This window comes from Ochotona curzoniae, unplaced genomic scaffold, assembly GCF_017591425.1.
Source record: "Ochotona curzoniae isolate NIBS_2020 unplaced genomic scaffold, NIBS_Ocur_1.0 scaffold_1037, whole genome shotgun sequence".
Lineage (NCBI taxonomy): Eukaryota > Metazoa > Chordata > Mammalia > Lagomorpha > Ochotonidae > Ochotona > Ochotona curzoniae.
Genome location: NW_024467083.1, coordinates 27,858,745 through 27,881,824, shown reverse-complemented (window position 1 = coordinate 27,881,824; position 23,080 = coordinate 27,858,745). Strand labels below are relative to the sequence as shown.

The following is a 23,080-nucleotide window of genomic DNA, read 5'->3' as shown; positions in this document are numbered from 1 at the left end:
AATATGATTAAATCCTTGAAGCAAAATTTCATTTTACTATGCTAGCTGCTCCACAAGGTAACATTTTTACCTTCCAAATCTAGGGGGGAAAAGGGGAGCTGGGAATGGGAATAAAAGTTTTTTGGTGTAGGGTGCAAATGAATCCTTGTGAGTTTTTCATAGCACATGTTTTCCATGTATTATGAGCATTTTTGCATTACCATTTGGGTTGCACTGAAACAAACTCATAGCAGTTGCATTTCCTCTAAGAACTTTTTGAAGTCTTCTCATGGTTGCTGATTCAGAATCTGCAACTTGTGACTCAATTTTTTTTTCATTTGCAAATGAGATGCCCAACATCTCCAAAACCAACCACACACACAGACGTGAGGTGCTGCGGCGCTCGGCTCCGCCATTTGTTCTAGGCTCTTAGGGGACTGAGAAGACAGGTGCTAGCTAACAGCAGAGAACAACTCTCCAACACAGCCATCAGAGAGAGAGCAACTTTCACAGGTAAAAATCTGTGAAACACCAGCAGAGTCCAATTTGTCCAAGATTGTCTGCCAATGATTCCACACCTGCTGTTCCTCGCTTAGATTCTCTCACCTGAGGACAAACACACACACACACACACACACACACACACACACACACACACACACACACAGCTAAAAATGCCTCCAAATCAAACACACACACCCCTCTCCCCTAGAGGACAGAGTTAAACAACAGACACACAGCAGCCAGCCCCTTCCACCGCCCCCCAGGAGACACACATGACTGTGCTGAAGGCGAGTGGGTTGAGGAGCATTCTGTGTGCAGACGGAGCAGAGCTGAGAGGTGACAGGCGGCAGACCAGAGGACTTCAGGGACTCCTGACTTGCAGGTGCAGCAAGGCTATTTTACCTTTGGGAAACTAAGGCATCTCACAGCTGAGCAAAATGACTATGAAGCTCTCTGGCCACAATGGCTCTGACAAAAACCTTGCAAAAACCGTTAGTTACCCCCAGGTGCTGGGCCCAACACGGTAGCCTAGTGGCTAAAGTCCTCACCTTGCACATGCCAGATTCCCATATGGGCGCCGGTTCTAATCCTGGTGGCCCCGCTTCCCATCCAGCTCCCTGCTTGTGGCCTGGGAAAGCAGTTGAGGATGGCCCAGGGCCTTGGGAGCCTGCACCGACGCAGAGAAAGCTCATGGCTTCCAGGCTTCTGGATTCGGGTGGGGTCAGCACTGGCCGTTGAGGATACTTGGAAGATATTCCTCCATTGGTCCTCCTCTCTGTATATCTGACTTTTCATAAAATAAATATATAAATCTTAAAAAAAAAAAAAGACTATTAGTTACCCCAGTGGTCAAGTTCGGATCTGGAGACCGTGGTCGGAGCTGTGCTTGTGTTCCTAACTAGAATTCAGTAACAGAGTGAGGATCGGTCCATGAGGAAGGGACCTGCTTCATCTGAGAGGGCCCCCGTGCCACACCTCAGTGCTCCCAGGGACCCACTACACCCAGCATGCCCAAATCCAGAAGTAACAAGAAACGAAACGAACTGGGAAGGCAATTCAGTTTTGTAAGAAACAATATATTTTATTTTTCTGACACCACAGCTCTGGCGAGTGGTTTTGTACCAAATTTAATGGAGGTTACACAGAACGTTTTACGCATGGGAGGGAGAAGGGAGGGAAGGACCACAAAAATTGAGAACAGTAAAACAAAATCCTGGATAGCTTTGAGCATCTGTTCCACTCCCACACGGATAAAAATTCACTGGGGGCAATTCCTAATAAAAGGAGAACAGAAGACAAGGTGGGCAGGGTAGAGCATGTGGAGGGGAGAGAAGACTAAGGGGCAAGGAGGACCAGAGAGCATCCCAAGGACAGACCGTTCCCTGCGGGGGCTGGATATCGTTGGGCCGGGGAGGCGACGCTTCGCTAGTTCTTTCCCCGAAATTCACACCGTGTAGTGCAGCTGCCGAAGGGAAAAGGAGAAGCGGGAGTGGGGGTCACCCGTGGGGGCGCGGGGTGCCACACGGGAAGGAAACACACTTGAACAGGGACCTGGGTCAGGGTTTGAAAGGCGAATGTGAGAGAAATGTCACGGTGGGCTCGTCCACTGGGGGGAGACGGAAGTGCTGAAGAGCACTTGAACTGAGAAACCAATGTCCTAAATAAGCTTCATTATGTTTAAAAAGAAAACCTTCCCCCCTCCCCACCCTCCCCGCGCTGAACTTAGTTCCTTTTTTTGTGCTTTTCATTAATACTCTGCTCTGAGGTCGTAGTTTGGTTTTTGTTTTTTTGTTTTTTTTTTTTTTTTCTATACACTGGAGTTTGAAAGAAAATAGTCCAAAGGTCTGAAGATGGATTCTCCACCTCCAGTCAACAGCACGGCACTGCTGCTCCCCTCCTGCCCCACAGACTAAAGTCTCTGCTAAAATCCCTTTTACAATATAGTACAGTACACCAAAAACAAAAACAGAAACAAAAGCCCAAATCAAAAACACAAAAGAATCCTGGGAGAAGCCAGTCCAGAAGACGTAAACATACAGAGAACGGTGCAACACGTGACCGATGGCAATTCTCAGAGCACGGCTTACAGGTCCCCAAAAGGAGGTGCCATCATGGGATACCCAAGTCCACAAAAATAATTTCTTAAAAATAAATCTTAAAAAAAAACCACACCTGTTGATTAAATGAATCATTTTTTTTTTCAGGTAAATCCATACATTCTCGAGCGCCCCCCTCCCCCAAAGCAGCCCTCGGGTCTCTGTTCGCCTATTGCATGACCAATGGTGAGTCTTCCTGGAACTCCACACCACGCAGCTCTCAGGACCTGGAATCTCATTTTGACAAGGGTCGGCACATCCAATCTTAGCAGCTTAAAACATCATGTTTCCTGGGTTGCCAGGTCCTTGGCTGAACCCCCCCATGCCCACGTCAGCAGCCATGCCCCGGGGCCTCATCTGCGGGGGGATCATGATGTTCTGTTGGGGTCCCATCATACCCTGCATGGACATCATCATGCCTGGGGAGCCCACAGGCCCAGGATGGGTATAGAGCCCTGCAGGCCCCCGATCCTTGCCAGGAAGCATGCCCACAGCGGCAGCTGGATTGCTCATCAGGGTGGGCTGGCCAGGCATTGTCGATTGTGCTGGTGACATCATCCGATGGTGAGGTCCCATCATGCCTTGCTGAAGAAAGGCTGGTGGTCTCATTGGGCTGTGGCCTGGCATGGATGGCGCTGTACCAAGAGGGATGTCTGGAGTTCCCACTGGCCCTGGACCTCCCATACCAGGCAACGTGAGTCCCATCCTGGGGGCCTGTTCGCCCATCATCCCTTGCATGTGCGAAAACCCCGGTCCAGGCCCCTGTGGTTGTTTGCGGCCTGGAACTTCTCCTCGAGGGAAATATTGCAGTGTCTGGCTAGGCTTCTCAGATGGAATAATGCGAGACAAATCAAACTCGGGGATGCCGGTGGCTCCAGGGCGGATGACCTCCTGCAGATCGGGGTCTGTAAACACGGAAGGCATACTGTTCCCCAGGACAGTGAAGGAGTCAGGGCCGCCTGGGCCTCCAGGCTTGCAAAGTGCTGCATCTGCTGAACTTTGGGGCAGGTTGCCAGGACGGCCCAGGGGGCCTTCTCCTGGGAAACCCATCCCTCCAGGGAAGTTGCCCTGCCCTCCGCTGGGGCCATTGTGAGGAAATGGAACCTGCTGTGGAGGAGACTGCACTGGAGGGAAGCCCTGGGGAAAACCCATGCGTCCTTGAGGTACCATTGGAGGCTCCTGGGACCCATGCCCCATGATAGGATTGTGTGACATCAAGCCAGGCCCCATGGGGACCCCATGAGGAGGTATGTTAGGTCCCATGGCATTAGGAGAGGGCATCTGATTGGAGTGAGAAAGCGGCTGGGTCATTCCCATTGGGCTGAGAGTTGGCATCGGAACCACAGGGTTGGGACCTGAAATTCGAGGATTCTGTGTGTTAATGCCCATTCCTAGAAAAAACAAAGATACCAAAGGAAGCAACTTAACCAAAAAAGTAACTAACTCAGAAAAGTTATCTAATCATCAAATAAAATTAAAAAAAAAAAAATGGACTGTGTTTCTAACTTGCAAGTACCATGCTGGGAAGACACAGCATCCAAACCCGGCCATCGTGAGCCCAGGGCGTGTGTGGTGGCACATGACTGGCAGCTCCACCTGCCAGTGAATGCTCCAGTCTTAAACTGCAGACCCAGAAAGCAGCAGAAGGCAGCAAGAGGAATATTCTCCCATTTCAATGTTTCAAGTTAATATGCATGACTATAGTCCTTTTGTTGGATACATTTAATACAGAAGAAAGCAATTTGCCTGAATGACTTAGGTATGATCATTTTCACAGAAAGATGATTAACCAGTTTTATAGGTTCAGTTATTCAGAAAACAATAAAGAAAGAAAACCAAATAAATCTTTTCCAATTGGCAGTTTTTCGGGGTGGCCATGGTGGCACACCGGGTTAACTTGACAGCCAGCCTCCCCGAGCAAGAGCTCCAGATGGAGATGTGGGTGCCCTGCTCCTAACCCTGCTTCGTGCTTATGCTCCTGAGAACGCAGCACAGACAGCCTGATTCTCCGGGCCCATGCCACCCACGTGGGAGACCAGGATGGATGGTCTGGCTTGTCTGGTACACCCCCGTCTACTGTGGCCACCTGGGAGAGATCCACTGGATAGAAGATTCCTTCTCTGTAACTCTGCCTTCCAAACAAACATGTATTTATTACGTGTTTAAGACAAAACATAAAAACAAAAAACGAAGCAAAACATCTGCTTTCAGTACTGCTACAGGGGTTCCGAAAGAGAAACAAAACCCGCCCTTGTAGCCGTAAGCATCAGAACTAAAAGGAAACCTTTTTAAAACAAAACAAAACAAACAGAAAACCCAAATAGCTAATAAAACATTCTCCTGGTCAAGCACTTCAATTCTGAAACTTACAAGGTGCATTTTCAACTTGAACTTGCCACCTATTTAGGGCTGCAGCCACTGAGAAAACACTTGGAGCAAGTTCTTTTTCATCTGGCACTAGCTCTGTAGCTTATCTTCCTGCTTTCCTTACCTGGCATGTTATTCATTGATGGCAAGTTGGGAGAACGAGCTGGAGGGGAGTCGTCATCCGAGCTGGCCACGGTCTTGATGGCATCGTGGTACAATGGGGTGGAACTGGGCATTGCAAACTTGGACATTCGAGACATCATAATAGAGAGTGGGTTCTGGGAGAGGGTTGGCTCCGGAGGCATGGTGTATGGTGTGCTAGAGGGAAGACTCCCAGGGATAGTCACAGAGGCGGGCTGACTGGCTGTAGGAGGCGGGGGGCCACCTAAGGAAAGAAAGCAACAGGGAACAAAAAATGTACACGGAACTCAGATTCCTTTTGAAGGCTACTGAGCCCAACGGTTATGAGCCAGCAAGGCCAGGAACGAGACGAATAGGACAGTGATATTATACCCAGGACACAAGTCATCAATCTTGTAGTCAAGCTCTATATGTGTGCAGAGGGCGACTGTGGCGTGATGTGGAGGTGATGGCAAACACGCCAGGAATGCATTAGAAATATTGGTTCAAGCTTGAGGAGAAGGGGACATGGTTTATGGATAATCATTTCATGAAAAAGAATGTGAAATAAGCAGATCTCATTCCCCTGCCAACCACAATTTAGAATTCAACTCCCGTATTAGCATGCCTTGGAGTCAGTCTAGTGATCCAACCCCAGGTGCTCACTGCGTCACCCTACAGCATTCTTGATGAATTCCACAACTGTGTGAGTGAGCTGCTCCCCAAGAGGAAGCAGTATTTTAGCTTGGTAGGAGAATCTCCCATCTTACTCTGATTTGTCTTTCTCCAGCAGAGAGAGCACTAACCTGGTATTTACCGCTTAATGCTACCTCCATTGACCACCCCTGGGCCCATTCACAAAACCACCATCATCAGTGAGAGACTCTCCTACAACGAAAATGCCAACAGATTATAACTGCTCTGTGAGAACAGCAGTCTCCTGGGAAGGGCTGGTCTGTTTCTGTGGTCAGTGTGTGCATAGGTGAACCATGCAAATCACACCGCTGCCTCGATGCTCTTCGCTTAGGACTGCACCCAGGATCTCCTAACCCGAGGGTAGCCGTTGGCGCGGGTGGGTCAGGTATTTGAAGAGGCCATATTTACCCACTGCTGAGACATTTTATTTCCCCAGCATGGGTTCACTGCATGCATGCAAATTATTCTACAAGCTGACATCTATTTCCCACTTCCCTTCCTCCCTCAACAGTTTCATCTGACACAAATATTCCTTGCCAGGTATGGACACTTGTGCAAAACCCTGCAGAAGCGCCAACCATGCCCCTTTGCCACGGAGGTGTCTGTTACAGCAAAAGTCACCTCCTCAGGCTGCACTATCGAGACAAGACACCTGCAGTCTCAACTCGATCAGGCTTGAGCAATCTCCTGCTAAAAAGGATGCAGACATACTGACCTGACTCTACACTGCCCAGCATGGCTGGGGAGGCCATGGTGAGGGGAGCTTTGTGGTTTGGTGGGATCCCAGGACTCTGAAGGGGAGGTTTTGGAGAGGAAGTCCATCCAGGCGACGGGGCAGGAAGTGAGGGAGATTTGAGGTGAACGGGTGAAGCAGCAGCAGACCCCAAGACAGGGGGAGATTTAATGGAAGCAGCAGCAGCTGGGCCCGCCAGCATGCCTGCCAGCTGCGACGGTGTCTGGGGCGACTTGAGGTTCCCCGAGGGTGAGCCCAACATCGGTGACTGGACTTGATGCATGGTGGGAGATTTCAGGGGGTTCATGCCGGGAGAGTGCACCTGGCTGCCTGGCACAGAGATATCCAAGGGCTTCCGCCCCAGGCCGCGCTGGACTGGAGGAGCTGTGTTGAGGCTAGTGGGGTTACTGGAAGGGTTGAGAGGTAGTGGTGGCATATGACTGAGCCGGCTGTTAGTCCTTTGGTCGGGCCCAATTGGTTCTCTGAGATTCCGCAAGCCACTGTTGTTGCCTGGACCCTGAGACATGGGGAGGAAGGGCCTGGGGCCCATGCCATACTCCTGCTGAGGGTGCTCGCCAAATGGAAGAGGCACCATTTTCTGCTGAGCAGGCAGCACATCCGAACCCCCCGGACGCAGTTTCATCAGCTCCTCGGGGCCCGCCCCAGCCTCTCTCATCTTCTGAGGTATCATCTGAGAGTTGGAGCCCATGCTGACATTCAGGTTGACATCTCCCTTCATCCCTCCGGGAACCATGCCGAACTCAAGCTCCCGACCAGGGCCAATCTGCGGAGGTATGCCTTTTGCAAAGTCGCCCCTGGAAGGACTCAGGGGGCCCTCAACTGGTATCCGAGGAAAGATGGGATTGTTCCCTGGCTCCATGTGGCGCTGTGAACCAGGGATCATCCGGTTCATTTCCAGGCCAGGCCTGATCCCTTCCATGCTCATGCCTGGGGGCAGCCCCAGCTGCTTCTCTGCCAGCTGCTGCTGAAACATCTCTTCCGATAGTCCTTGGGGGTTTGGGAAGCGCTCTCCTCGGCCCGGCCCACTGAACACGCCCTGACCAGGAGGGAAGTTGCGACCATCTGGGATTTTTGGCACATCATCTGGCCAACTGACTCCAGAGAGACCTGGTCTCGAGGCTGGGTTGGGGACGTTTGGCCCCTCCATTTCAGAGTTGATCATCCCTGCGAATCCAGGGAGGCGCATCTGGCTTCCAGGCATGTTGGGGTGGGGAGTCATGCCCCTTGGGGGCAAAGAGTGTGAAATGTTGATGCCGTCAGGAAATGGCTCTGCACCTCCAGGAGCCCAGCCCTCCCCAGGGGTCATCTGGTATGGAGGGGGTGGCCCCCGAACCACACCCCGGGGCCCATGTTGATGCACCATCATGTCCTGCAGGGAGCACTGCTGGACCACCACTTGCTCCTGCTTCCTCCTCTTCTCTTCGTAAAACTCCTGTTGTAGCTTTAGCCACGCGATCTGCTCAGGAGTCATGTGATCCAGGTGGTCGGGTCCTATGGGCCCGGACTGGGAGTTCATAGAAGGTGGAACCATTTCATCTGGAGAGAACGGAACATCTCTGTGTCCTTGTGGGCCAAATGGGGCTCCCACGTCCGTCCGGGGCCCAGGCCCCTTCCCTAGGCTTTGGGATTGAGCCATCATGGCCTGTATTGGCCCTTCTGGTTTCTTCTGAGGTCCATCCAGTACCCCAGCACTCTGCTGGGGTCCCCCACTTTGTCCTCCTGCGAATTCTTTCTCATCGGGGAAGAGCATCCGCTGGATGTCTCTGAGAGTTTGTAAGGAGCGCTCTCGATGCTCCAGCTGCTCCTGAGATAGGCCGTCGGGGTTCTCTCCCAGTGTGGGGGGCTCACCGCTGGACACTGGTGGAGGTGGGGCGGCTTTGGGATCAGCTGCAGAGCTATTGCTCCCCTGGGAAACAGGGGTCACTGCTCGATTATTGGGCGTCGAGTCAGGCCCAGTACCATCTGGCGGCAGTGGAGTGGAGCTGGCAGGGCTGCCTACGGAAGGAATCAGCTTGTTTTCTACCCCAGGACTCTCCCGGTCCAGGGGACGAGGGGGTGCGGCAGGTTTTGGGGCTGGGACTGGAATGGGTGGGGTTGGCTGCAGTCTGGTGTTCTGGGAAGAATTCTGGTCCTGGGCAGCTGCAGCTGGGGGCTGCTGTGGCAGAGGCTTGGGATCATTCCGATGAGTAGAGATCTGTGTGTTCTGAAGAAAACAAGATTTTTTGAAAGCATTGGTAAATTGAGCAGACAGGCAATCAAAAGGGTAAGAAATGTTATAAAGGACTTAACCCCAGTCATATCCATCTAGACTGATACTTGCTGTAGAACTTTCTCATGTACACCCCATCATTCTGGATATGGGACATTTGATGTCTTGTCTTTTTTTTTTCCTAAACCTTACTGTCAAATGACATCCTCTTTCTCTTGCTGAGGATCAGGTTTCAGTAACTTTATGAGCATGCCAGGGAGAGTTACCCTGCCAAAGTGCATACATCTGATGATCTATTTCGAGGAACAGGTCTGATATCAAATGTCTGCAATGTGTTTCTGATTCAGGGAGAGATCAGCCCCTTGGTATGTGTGAGGCTGTGCCCAACACCTTTTCGTCTTCCCTGAAAGTACAACCCAGTTTAATGACTTCCCACTGTCAATTGTGAGGTCTGTTCCCAGCAGAAAGAGAAAAAGCATGAACTCATCTGCAGCTAGCTGTGTGCTCTACCAGCTGGAGGCAGTGCATAAGGCTGTTCCACTTCAGCAAATTCTCTGGCACAGGACCACTGAGGCACTACCTCCTTGAATGTCCAAGGACCCCAACTGCTCTGGTTTCTGTTTTCAGTTTGTGATCACTGATTCTAGATTTGATAAGAATTTGTCTTACCTGTAGTAAGACAATCTACGGGCAGGAAGCGTCTGTGAAGGAATCTGAGGCTATCTAGCTCATGGTGTCTCCTGATCTGTTCTTTCCAGTGAGGCAGCAGACCAACCTTTGGAACAGGCTGGATGATTGCCTGATTATTATTTATTAAGTGCCGCTGCTAGCCAAAGACCCGGGAGAAAGCACAGGTGATGCTGACACTGGGAGTGTCTGCAAGACGGGACGTGGGATGTTGTGGATCTGCTAATCCTTGAGAAGAAGGCACAGTCTATCAACTGTCTTGGAGCCTCCAGTGGACTCCGTAGGCCCCTTTTGGGGCTCATTTGCTCCTCGTTGGTCATTTAATCTGGTCTCCAAACCCCTGTGGTTATTGATTCCCTCCCCAACCTACTTTCTGCCGTGCTTATTTGTGTAAAAAGCTGCACACAAGTCACTATGTGCATTTGTGGGATTTGAATAGTAATATATACACAAAGACATCTCTTTGAGTGTCTTCCTTATATGTAAATGTATATAAATTCTTCAAGTTAGAGGCATCTATGTACACTTATCCGTGGATATGGATTTATGTGCCTAAGTCCTGACCGAACCCATGACTGTGGACAAGCAAGAGTATATCCCAGGGACCAGTACTCTGGCACAACAGATTGAACTGCCATTTATGAGGCCAGTACCGTATATACTGTAGCAAAAATTTTGAGTCCTGGCTGTTCCACTCCAATTTAGCTCCCTACTAATAGACCTAGGAAAGCAGAAGATGGGCAAGTGCTATATGACCCCTACCATCCACCTGGGAGACCTGGATGGAAGTCTAGGCTTCTGACTTTGGTCTGGCCCACCCCTGGCCACTGTGGTCATTTGAGGAGTGAATGGGCAAGTGGAAGACCTCTGTCTCTCCTTCTCTGTCACTGTTTCAAACACAAACCTAAATCCATCTTTTCCAAAAAGGTATATCCAAGTCTGCTTCTTAACTGTGGTGCAGGGGTCATCCTAATTTTCCTCCTAGTTCCATTTTATGTATGGTTTTGTTAGTCAGTTTTTATGGGTCTGGGATGCAGTAGGTATTGATTTCATTTAAGGTAACTATGACAGAAGAATCCATTTAGTGCCACCTTTTCCTTTTTAGCTGTAGCGCAATGGATTATTTTCAATTTCCTTCTTAATTCCTGATTTTGTTTTAGCACCAGAAAAAGACAGAGGTGACAACTCTGTTAAAACTGGTACTAAGTTGGGCCCGGCGCAGTGGCGCAAGTGGTTAAAGGTCCTCGCCTTGCATGCCCGGGATCCCATATGGGTGCCGGTTCTATCCCAGCAGCCCCGCTTCCCATCCAGCTCCCTGCCTGTGGCCCGGGAAAGCAGTCGAGGACGGCCCAAAGCTTTGGGACCCTGCACCCGTGTGGGAGACCCGGAACAGTCTCCTGGCTTCGGATCGGCATAGCATCAGCTGTTGCGCTCACTTGGGGAGTGAGTCATCGGACAGAAGACCTTCCTCTCTGTCTCTCCTCTTTGTATATCCGCCTTTCCAATAAAAAAATAATAAAAATAAATCTTTTTTAAAAAAAAAAACTGGTACTAAGTTGATGAAAAAGCTGCCCTGCAATGTAATGTGCCCTGTGTTCTAGGACAAACAGCACTTTAAATATAGTTATTTCCAATCTCTGTCCCTGAGTGATAGAGATGTGTAGGGAATGTACGACTCTTCCTCCAGGTCCAGCTAAGTCCATGCACAGTTACGGCCACTGAGATGGACACTTCGTGGATATACAAAATAGACACTATCTGTTTAATCTTGAATTGTCATCTCATTCATTCATTGTTACTTAACCTTTTCCATGTTTAAGATTCGTCCTAGTACTGGATTTTAAGCTCCCTAGAAAAAGGGAATGCGCCAGAGCAGTCTGTGTAGTAGACTGGCAGCACTCAGCACAGGAGTGGCTCAGTCTGTAAGCACACACGCTAAGCAGCCTCTGCATACTTTTCCAATGTAATATACAGCAGCTGCTTAAAATCCAGACAGGAAATAGAATAACATTTATAATAACTTTGAAATATGAAGCAATGAAAAGCATTCAATGGGCCCTCTCACTTTGGAAGAAGAATCATTCTGAAGGTCACTGAAACTCTAATTATGGTATTATCATGTATTCAAGGACAGTGGTTTTAATTAATGCTTTCTCTGTTTTTTTTTCTTTTTAAAATCATTTATTTATTTATTTGAAAGGAAGAGTTAAGAGAGAAGAGGGTCCAACATGATGGCTCAATGGCTAAATCCTCACCTTGCAAGTGCTGGGATCCCATTTGGATGCTGGTTTGTGTCCCAGCTGCTCCACTTCCTATCCAGCTCCCTGCCTGGGAAACACCAGTGAAGGATGACCTAGGTGTTTGGACTCCTGCACCTCACATGGGAACTCTTTCCTTCTCTCCATAAAATATGATTTGCCTCTCCAATAAAAATAAATCTTAGAAAGAGAGAGAGATTTTTCCATTTGCCAGTTCCCTTCTCTAATGGCTGCAATGACCAGGACAAAGCCAAGAGCCAGTAGCTTGATCTGCGTATCCATGTGGTTGACGGGACCCCAAAGCACTGGGCCATCTCCTGCTGCTCTCTCAGATGCATTAGCAGGGAGTTGAATTGGAAGGGGAGCAGCTGGGATTTGAACCAATATTCACATTAGATGCCAGCATTGAACGCATTTTCTGTTTAATTCAGGAGTGTTCATATTTTCTTTCAAACTGCACTGTGTGTAAGGTCTAAAATCACGTTCTCCCAGGGATGACTACATGGAGGAAATATGAAAACTCTTTACTTTCGATCTCCTTCTCCCTGGTAATTCATCAGTCTACCACCATTCTGGATGAAAAGGTGGGTCTGAATGAAAAGGCTGATCTTGGGTGATGGCCCAAAAACTACAAAGCCAGAAATTCAGTAAACTGCCCAGCATGTAGCGCAGACCACTAAGGCGCTGAGAAACGCCTCCCCTGCCAACCTCTGCAGTTGCTGCAGAACCCTCCCACCGTAACGCCTTCTCCAAAGGACATACCAAAGGGGCTGTGCTTCTTTCTGTCTTGCTGTTAGAAATGTTCTGGATGTGAAAAGAGACGATTGTTTCAACCTGGCCCTTCAGTACAGCTTCTGCAGCTCTGTAAGGCAAGGGAGAGAGCATACACTGAGGCTTCTAGTCTACCGACCACAATTCCCCACATGGGACTTGGGAGGGTGCGAGAAGTACAAAGAATCACCAGAAAGGTTGCAGTAGAATTTTGCAGAAACATATTAGTATTTATGTTTATCATTTACATCAGACTTCTGAAATCAAAAGACAACCATTAGTCAATCCCCAAAGAGGCACTGAGAGACAAAGAAGGAAAACCATTATCATCTTCTCACACCAATCCACTTCTGTGGTTGTTTTCCAGAGAATCCCAGAAAATGGTTCAAAACCCCAAGCTGACAAGGGTGGACATGAAATCTTACAACCCCCCAATGGCAGCCTCAGGATGTCAGGATGCACTTTTTAATCTTAAGTAAAAAAATCCGAAGTTAAAGAAAAAGTCAGAAATCCCAAATTACAATGCAATCCACTGATTCATCTACTTGTTGAAAATGCAATTCAAATGTTCACAGTAGCCCTCTCTGAGCTCTACAATTTTTTTTTCTTTTTGGTTATATCTCCTAATAAACCCAAAATGGACATTTATTACTTGTGCAATTGACAAAAGAACTGTAAGTAGATGGCAACATCAACCCTTCAGTGTTTGGAAAAGGCTTATGTGTGTGGCTTTATGTAAGCACAAAACAGTTCTGAAAGCAAAGGCGAGGAAGTCCTGTCAGGGCTGCCTCTGGGGAGCAGGGCTGGAAAAGGCTACGTTTCACTTTTCTCTTTCTGTGTGGTTTCATACTCACTGAAAATGACACACAGGTGTAAAGAAAAGATGAATCTGAGATGGGAATGAGAACTGAGGTGCCCCCCAAACGAGCCAGCCCCACAGCAAGACCAAGCTGTTGACTTACTTATTGGCCATCTCAGTAGAAAACACATAGACCACTTTGGCTGGAGTCTTCTGAGCAGGTGTAGGCTCTGGGGCAGTAGTTTGGCCATGGGAAGGGGTGGAAGACCTGGGGGCTGTAGCAGTCGATGGAGTCATCGAGTGGGGGGTGTGCTGGGGATCCTGGGGCTTTATGTGGTCAGCAGAATTACATTCTAAAACAATGAGAAGACTCATCATCACAGAAGCAAGGAAACTTAAGTCCGCCAGCATTTATTGCATCACAATACAGATCCACCTTGAGAATTTCAAGGAGAAAGTACCTTACTGAGAGGAAACCTCTTCTATTCAGAAAATTCCAAATACTAGTCTCCCTACATGACAAATTGCACAGCATTCTTCTCCCACCTCCTTCCTTCTCTTAACTCAGCCTTAAAACTGTTCAGTGTTCTTTCCTGGAAAACTTCGGAAGCCTCCTGGACCGAATGCCCCAGTGATTGAGCTCATTGCCCCCTAACTTCTCTTATTGCAGCAACTCTGTGACTTTACTGTAGTTGTTTAATGGTCACAGCTTTGTGGAGACTATCAGATCCTTGAGGAGAGCAACTGAACCTGTTTGGTTGACCATGGCATGCTCAACACCTAGCATAATGCTGGCACCCACAACAGGCTTCCTGAGCAAGAAGGGCAGAGGAGGGGAAGAGGCAGGTGCAGAGAAAGGGGGGAAATTTTCACTTCTAACTTGGGTTGAGGAATCCATACTAACTTCACGCTGTTAAGACTTTTGTCCGTATATGCGGAGGATAAAAAGCTGGAATCCACAGCCATTGGTCCCACATTCCACTGGGCTTACTCTCTACTGGTGCCTGTCACATCTCTACCAAGCCAATCAGCAGACAGTCGGGCATGTGAAACTGCTTCCTCAGCCCCTAAAGCACTTGTACCTCAAGTGTGAGAGCCCCTCTACCGGGGTTCCACACCACTGCTGAATTAGAAAACTGAAAAGAAAGAGTTCATCATCAACTGTGAGCCTCCCTCAACCTCATCCCTTGCTCTCCCCACCTGGCTGATACTAGCCCTCTGGCTTCCAGAAATGATCAGAGGCCTTCCCTCAGGAACACCTACTTCCCTCTGAGTCTCAAAGATCTTGTAGACATACCTTTAATGTCAGAGTCATCGTTTGGAGTCCCAGGATCTCTCTGATCAAAGGAGTCGGCGGAAATACTTCGCTCCCTTTTCCCCTTGCCCTTGGCACCATTTCCAGCCCCATTCTTCAGCCCCATGCTCCCACCTGGGCCAGGGAGTGCTTTAGGGGTATGGCCCCCACTCTTGGAGTCACAGGGGGATGGCTGGGATTGGCTGGCTGAGCCCCCCTGTTTACCCTGATTGGAGAATTTGGAATCCAGCTGGGGGTTTCCAGATGGGGACATCACTGTAGGGGGACGGACCATCACCTCCTGCTTTGACTTAGGGCTACTAAAAGAAACAAATAACAAAGGGAGATCAGACACCAGGCTCAAGTTGGTCAGCACACATCAGGGAGCAGCAGTTTCACTGCAGGTCAAGGAGGCCCTGAGTACTAAACCACCACTCTGTGTCACCTTGGCCAAGCCCGCCCCCTCCCATCTCAGAGCTATCCACAGAGGGAGGATCAGGCAGAGCAGCCTGCCAGGTCTCGGGAACCCTGGGTGTCACACGGGGACCCATCCCTAGGGCTTCTGTCAATAAGCACAACTGTTTCTATGTACTTAGAGAAGTGACTCTCACCCTGAGACTGGCTTAGAGTCAACAAACAGGCAGTGTGAAGATCAAAACACCACCCGCCCGCAGGCTGATGACGTGCAGCAGTAATGAGCACCTCGCTCGCCTGCTGCAAGATGTGAGTGGATCCAGGCGGGCAGGAGGAAAACTAGTCACTGTCAGGGTGGGCAAGTCTTCACAGATGCTGATCCCTCCCAGCAAGCAGAATGCGACCCAGCCACTGTCCCAGGGCCCAGGGGAGAATCCTCTGAAAATAACCATTTCAGCTTTCTGGCACCTTCACAGTGGAACCTGGGCATGCTGGTGTTTTATTCTAGATCCTTAAGCCTCCTTGCCCCAGGCCTCAGCTCCTCCAGACATTTAAGGTTCTTTTCCTTGTGTCTGGGCAAGGAGAGGACCAGATGGTGAGGTGTCTCGGGATGACAGACCAAAAGAAAAAAGAAAGAAAAAACCCTAACGTGAGCCTTGATTATCCTATGGCCTGGTTACTAACTCATTCCTGTTTACTAATCTAGGGTCTCATCTGCTTTTAATTCAACACCCAGTTCCTGCAGTGAGTAGCGGCACCCCTGAGGGGCAGCAGGTGGAAGCCCAGGACCTTACCTCTGCGTGTTTCCTGATGGAGAGTTCCTCACTTTAGGGTTACTGGAATGCATTGATTGAAATCCTGAGCTTGCAGTCACAGTCACAGATGGGCTCACCGAGTTCCTCTCGGGCTGCAGCAGAAACAGTGCCGGGGGCAGTGGCAGGCGCCCACTGCTGGCTGGCTGCGTCCTTCAGCGCTGGCAACCTATGTGCCTTTTTCCTCTTGGTTTTTCTTTGCTGTGGAAATAGGTCCTTTCCCCTTGCAGCTCCAGCATTCTCTGGGGGTGTGCCTCCTGCTGCCAAAGGAAAATCTCGCATCTCCAGGGCACACTGTAGGAAGAGGCCACCCAAAAAGCATAGGGAGCATAAACAGAGAGAAAAAGAAATACCCTTACACAGGATCGAGGTGACAGCCGCAGGCAAATCAATGAGGTATCATCTGGGTCACTCCTCAGCCTCCCGCAGGGCAGAGGGGAAGGCTGATGCTCAGGCTACAGGCTATGGGGCAATATCAGCTGAAGGGAGACCGAGACCTCCTGCCCAGAACACAGCCTCCCACCCACTCACACGCGCAGCAAGCAGCGACCGTCCACAGAGAACCAACACCCCCACACACACTTTTCTGCTTCTGAATGGAAAAAAAAAAAAGAAAAACTTCCAGAAGTGGTATTTTCTTTTTTTCAAGACAATGCTTTCAAACACTTGAGTACCGCACCTCCACGGTGACTATCTGACATTTGGGCTCTGATGCAAACAGCAGCATTGAAATATAACAAACCCACCCCGATGCATTGCTTTCTTACAACCACCACTGTTTTTCCATTTTCCACAAATTTCTCTAAGTACTCTAATATGTAAGCGAAACATCTGCACTATGTCTAACACTATTTGACTCCTTTGAATATTTGCTTATTTGAAAGGCAGTTAGAATGAGATCATCTACTGGTTTACTCCCCAAACAGCCAAAACAGTTGCAACTGTTTTCTTACAGCCACTTTTCCTTCTCTTTCACCTTGGAATGTCTTACTGACAGAATATAGAACTGAATAAGTAGGATATCAGGTGTAAGGTTAGTGGTTAAAGAACCAAAGGTGGGCTGGTGCTGTGGCATAGCAAGTAAAGCTGCTTCCAGAGATGCTGTTGTCTCATAAGGATGTTGGTTCAATTCCTGGATGCTGCACTTCCCATCCAGTTCCCCGCTTGTGACCTGGGAAAGCAGTAGAGCATGGCCCAAAGCCTTGGGACCTTGCACCCAAGTGGGAGTCCCAGAAGAAGCTCCTGGCTTCAGAATGGCTCAGCTCCAGCTACTGCGGTCATTTTGGGAGTGAATCAATGAAAGGAGGATCTTTCTTTCTGTCTCCTTCTGTTTGAAAGTGGGCATCTGACTTCCTAAGCCCACACACCATATCCAGTGATGTCTGACTCCCAGCTCATGCATACCCCAGGATACATGCTTCAAGGAACTGGGTTCCTGACATTCCTGTGAGGACCCAGCTTTGGGCCCCTAGCTGTTTTGGACAGCCGAGGAGGGAAGCAGCAGCCTGGAGAAATCTGTCTCTCTGCCTCTCCAATAGATTAGCTAATTAGCTAAGAAAAGCTACAGGCTTTTCTTATGTAGAAGGAGTCTCCTCAAAACACATAAGATAACAAAACTATGGCTGTCAACACCAAAATAAGCATATCCTTCAACCATGTTTTTTCTTTTTTTTTTTTTTAATTTATTTATTTTTATTGAAAAGTCAGGTATACAGAGTGGAATAGAGACAGAGAAGATTTTCTGTCCGCTGATTCACTCCCCAAGTGGCTGCAATGACCAAAACTGAGTTGATCCAAAGCCAGGAGCCCGGAGCCTCTTCTGAGTCTCCCACAAGGGTGCAGGATCCCAATGCTTTGGGCTGTCCTCAACTGCTTTTCCAGACCACAGGCAGGGAGCTGGATGGGAAGTGGGGCCGCTGGGATTAGAACTGGTGCCCATATAGGATCCCAGCAAGTTCAAGGCAAGGACTTTAGCTGCTTGGTTACCACGCTGGGCCCACAACTTGGTTTTTTCATGAACTATGTGAAGGACCCTCAAATACCTGAAGAGCCTCAATGACTGAACTAAAACTGGTAGAATCAGTGGTACGTTAAGTTTTGGCACTATGATCACTATCAAATATTAAATGTCTTTTCCCTACATAGGGATTTGCAAGAACCCCAGCTATTTTACCTGGGACACAGGAAGGACTTTATGGAAACTCTGAGTATACACAATTAAATTTTTTCTGCTGTAATAAAGAAGTCAGGGAAAATATCAAAACTAAAACACTATAGAATGTTCATATGCTGATCTCAGCAGAAAGCATCCTAAAAACAGTGTGGACTTGATTATATTTAAGGTTGCATTTTTACTCCCTGCCATCACTCAGCTTTTTCTCCCCTTCAGTTTAGACTATAAAACAGAATGTGGTTGTCAAGTTCGACACAGATGATCATAAACCATTCTGTAACTTCTCAACGAAATATCAGGATCGCTGGTAAACTTGAAGTATTAAAGGCATCTTGCAAGACAAAGCCGTCGGATCAGAAGAAGAAAAGCAGTTAGCACCTTTAGAGTCCTCCCTCTATAATTTCTGGCACTTTCTGTTAGCATCAGGCAGCCTGCATTCAATTCCATACCACACTGAACAGTCTTGCATGCACAGTGCATCTCCCTGTGAAGAAGATGTCCGTTGAAGACAAGAACCTGTCTGAAAGTTCCTTGGTTTCGCTACAATGCTGGGCATGATGTACTGAGAACAAGGTTGGCTCCTATGCGACTCAGTCGGCTGCTCGTGGAACAGAAGCACCTGGCATCTAGGCTGCACTTTTTGCCCAAAGAAACTCAAGACATATTACACAACTCAAATCACCTCATTAACCTGCCAGACATTTTTGATGAGGCTTAAAGCAAAGACAATTTCTAATACTAATGCTGTGAACATAAAGCACCTTTGTTTTCAAATACTTCCTGAGCAGCAGCATCTCACAGTCCACGTGACCTGGACTGACAGGTGTTTTACCGACCAAGGAATGAAGCCCGGGGACTACAAGTGGCTTCTCCAAGATTTTTCATCACTTGCTCTCTGAGCTAGCTCTTCATCCTATGTCATCTCCCTTGCCTGAACTTTTTGGATGGAGAGAGCATGGAGGCTCGCTCCTCTGGGGACTGAAAATAAACTCCAAGTTTATCGGCCCCTGCTGTAACAGAGTTCTTGAAGAAATCATCACCAGCTTTAGCCTTTTGACAGTAAAAGTAACTGAACAAATACCTACTAAGTTATCACACTGTTCCAAAACATAAAATTAGGCTCTTGAGAAAGTTCAAATGTTCAACTGCTTACCTTTAAGGACTGGGGGCAGGATAATCTGCCAAAGAACCATTTTGACCACAGAGAAGCTTTTTCCCCTCCTCCAATGTAACTTAATCTCTTAGGCCCTTAGCTCTACTCTCCTCTCTTCTTCCATAATGCTCCCAATTTTTACTATGGATTAGTAACTGTGCATACATGTTAGATCACTCACAATGACTCCACAAAGCAGGTACCCATCTTAGAGATGAGAAGACTGAGGCTCATGCCAAGGATGCCAGGCCCCAATCTTGGACTCGTCATCACTGCAGTGCCTCTGTAGGCACTTGAGTTCAGAGAAGTGCTGGTCAGGAAACAACGCACACTAGTGTGAGCCATCGCAGTGGCTGCTGCACTTGCCAGCAAGCTGGCTGGCTTTTTTCCTGGATGCGACCTCACAGCTTCCACACGTCCTGTCTGCCCTGCCCTCCTGTCCACTCCCCACACACAGCACTGTCCTGCCCAGTACTTACCAGGGAAAAAAATGTCCCCAGGTAGGGGGTCCCCACCACCAAACACACAATTCTGCACCTACCCTCTCTTTCTTCTCTTTCAGAAACTAGCAAATAATAGCCCACTTCTCCCCAAATGTCAGTTCTGCCCTGAGTGGCGCAGACCTATCCCCTCTAGTCTCCTGAGGGTTCCCACTCGGGTCCTGTGGTCATGTCCTCAACCTCCGACGCCCATCCTTCCGATCAGTAGCCAGGCACACTGTAGTTTCCTCCAGCGTAAAAAAATAGATAAATACAAACAAGACACAACCCATCTCTAGCATTCTATTCCCTGTCACAGCCAAGTTTCTCTACAAGACACACAGCCTGCACTTCCTCACCCACCATTTGCTCTTGAACCACCTTACACCAACTTGCACTACTTTACAGGAACCACAATTTGTATTTAAGGCCACTTTTCCAACTTCTTCCTCATTCCACCCCTTCAATTCTGCCAGCTGATCACTTCCTTCCGGAGAACTCTCCTTTCCAGCTTCCACAACACCAGTCTCCCGGTTTTCCTCCTTCCCCTCCGATCACTCTTTATCAGCTTCCCTTTTAGATCCCTCCTTTACACAGTCCCCTATCCACAGCCCTGCTAATGGCCTGGGAAAAGCAGCAGGAGATGGCTCACGTGCTTGTATCCCCGCATCCACGTGGGAGACACGGAGGAAGCTCCTTGCTCCTGCCTTCTGGCTTCAGCCTGGCCCACTGCTGGCCCTTACGGCCACCTGGGAAGTACACCAGTGAATAGAAGCTCTCTCTCTCTCTCTGTAACCTCAACTTTCAAATAAATATATCCCCCCAAAATAAAATTAAATAAAAAACTGGTCAGAGCCATGGTACAGGAGGTTAGGCCTCTGTGTGTGGTGCTGGCATCTCATATGGGTACCAGTTCGAGTCCTGGCTGCCCCATTTCTGATCCAGCTCCCTGCTAATGTGCCTAGGAAAGCAGTGGAGGGTGGCTTAAGTCCTTGAGCTTTTGTACCCACATGGGAGACCCAGATGAAGCTCCTGGCTCCAACTGGCCTACCTCAGGACACTGTAGCCATATGAGGAAGAATGGGTGGACCTCTGTATTTCCCTCTCTGTAAATCTGCCTTTCAATTAAAAGTAAATAAATCTGGGCCCGGCGCGGTGGCGCAAGTGGTTAAGTCCTCGCATTGCATGCCCAGGATCCCATATGGGCGCCGGTTCTATCCCGGCAGCCCCGCTTCCCTTCCAGCTCCCCGCCTGTGGCCCGGGAAAGCAGTCGAGGACGGCCCAAAGCTTTGGGACCTTGCACCTGCGTGGGAGGCCCGGAAGAGGCTCCTGGCTTCGGATCGGCATGGCATCAGCTGTTGCGCTCACTTAGGGAGTGAATCATCGGACGGAAGATCTTCCTCTCTGTCTCTCCTCTCTGTATATCTTCCTTTCCAATGAAAAAATAATAAAAATAAATCTTAAAAAAAAGTAAATAAATCTTTTCAAACAGATTAACTAATTAATTAACTAATGAAAAAGTACAAAAAGAGCTGCTCAGGACTCAGCTCTGGGTCCTCTTCTCATTCTACCTGCAGTTCTCCAGGGGGACCAAGGCACACTGTTCCGTGAGCTCAGCTTAGGAAGTACAGAGCCGCACTCGCACAGCCTTCTTGTCACCTCCCGAGAGCGTCCCACCAGCACAGCATCAGACAGCAGTTATTTCTGGACAACTTGCCTCCAAAAAGTATTCTCACTCTGCTTTTCAACGTACCCAACGACCCCTTAACTCAGATGCTCATGCCAGAAATTCAGGAGGCATTCCCAGTGCCATTCTCCCTCATTTCCTATCCTCTATCCGCTCGCAAGCTTCACTGTTTTTTGTCGAATGAATGAAGTCTCAGCTTAAGTGTTACTCTTTAGAGAGGAAGGATCTTTTAAAGCCACTGATCTACATGAAATTTTCAATGACTTCCTTGGTGTTTCCTTTGTCACGGGATGACTATGTGTCATGTGACACTCATCTCCTCCACCTGCCCCTAAGCTTGGCGAAGGCAGGGGTAGGTAAGAACCTCTGCCCACCGGTATTCCCAGCCCCAATTGTAACACCTGGCACATATTTGCTCAAAAAATGTTTGTCGTTATCCAGAGGAAATGGAACCAGCATGTTTACAAAACATTTGCACTGCTGTATTCATTATTTACAACAGCCAATGTATGGAATCAACTCAAGTGTCCACCAAAAAGCATGAGAGAACATGACACACACACATAACAACTACTGAGCCTTAAAGAGGAGACCGAGATTCTGTCATTTACAATGGTATGGAAGGGCCAGGAGAATATGATGTGTGTGTGCCAGTGCTGAGTGTCTATGTGTCAGTATTGGAGTGTGTGCGCTAGTGTTGTGTGTTCGTATACAGAAGTGTCCACAGTGGGTTCAGATACGCACAGGTAAGGCAAACTTGTGTCTATCTGTGTCAGCACCTTGCATGTGTACAAAGGGTTGTTCAAGTGTGCGTGCTGATGGTAAGGGTGTGTGCCAGTGTGTGTACAGACATCACTGCCTCCTGCCAACCCCTCAATGAAAAGAGCCACGCACAGAAAGACATTTGACTCATCAATTCATTGAGTCTAAAACAGTGGGTCTCACAGAAGCAGGGAGCAAAATGGTGGTTACCAGGAGCTGAGGGTGCTGGTTAGCAAAGAAGAGTTGGATGATGTCAAGGGAAAAAACAAAAACAAAAATACAGTGATTAAAGTTGCAGCTTTTTCTCCCAAGACTGTTTCTGCAAGCCAGACCTGTGGTCCACTGCTATCAGTCTACTTACCAAAACCCCAAGGGTCACGACACGGCAGTGCTCATTCTGGAGGGGAGGAGTCCAGGAACCCCCTTCTTAAAGGCGACCTTCACCTGGAAGAGCGCAAAGTGAGGAAATATTCCTGAGTGGACTAAGGAGACACTGCCCCCCAATGTGCTGTTGAGCATCTTAGAGAACAATGTTTCCTGACACAGACTGCAGCGGTAGTTTGGGAAGCTGCCGCTCTCCCTGTGATCAGAATCAACCCCTGGTGACTAAAGGGCAGGGACAGAATGTGCAGGCCCCTCGCTGCCCCTGGGCTTCCCTCCCACCCCCTCCCACCCCGTGGCACAGCTCATTCTCTGAGAATGAAACAGGCACATAGTTGCAAATAAAAACAACTTTTCTTCTTTTTTCAATCTCCGAGCATTTAGTTGGGGAATATTTGCCATTTTGTTTCTTCCTATTACTTGTTAGTATAATGAGGATTGAGAGGTACTGTAAAAATGGAAGAAACAAAACTACCCATCTTCTTTTGATGTCCACTCCTGGCTACTTCCTACTCAACTGAAACCAGAAAAGGCAAGAGTCCAGAAAATACATTTTCAAATACTCTGAGAAACTCAGGGTTGAACAATCTGGCTAGATGATTTCCTTATATTCAGTGCCCACTGTGTGCAAAGTACTGTTTGAACACAAATTAAGTCAATAAATTTACTTAGCTACTAATTAAGC

The 23,080-nt window shown here is 48.5% G+C and overlaps 1 protein-coding gene across 1 annotated transcript in view; it reads right to left on the bottom strand.

Annotated features, from left to right (window-relative positions):
- Window positions 1-1,538: 1,538 nt before the first annotated feature.
- Window positions 1,539-23,080, bottom strand: part of BCL9 (BCL9 transcription coactivator) — an 89,591-nt gene continuing 68,049 nt past the window's right edge. The window contains exons 3-10 of the mRNA XM_040998546.1: window positions 22,376-22,458; window positions 15,743-16,054; window positions 14,538-14,854; window positions 13,404-13,593; window positions 12,433-12,532; window positions 6,478-8,719; window positions 5,071-5,331; window positions 1,539-3,970 (exon numbers count right to left, since the gene is read on the bottom strand). Coding sequence (XP_040854480.1) covers window positions 2,853-3,970; window positions 5,071-5,331; window positions 6,478-8,719; window positions 12,433-12,532; window positions 13,404-13,593; window positions 14,538-14,854; window positions 15,743-15,795 — 4,281 coding nt within the window. The 5' untranslated portion in view covers window positions 15,796-16,054; window positions 22,376-22,458 and the 3' untranslated portion in view covers window positions 1,539-2,852. The remainder of the gene's footprint in view (window positions 3,971-5,070; window positions 5,332-6,477; window positions 8,720-12,432; window positions 12,533-13,403; window positions 13,594-14,537; window positions 14,855-15,742; window positions 16,055-22,375; window positions 22,459-23,080) is intronic.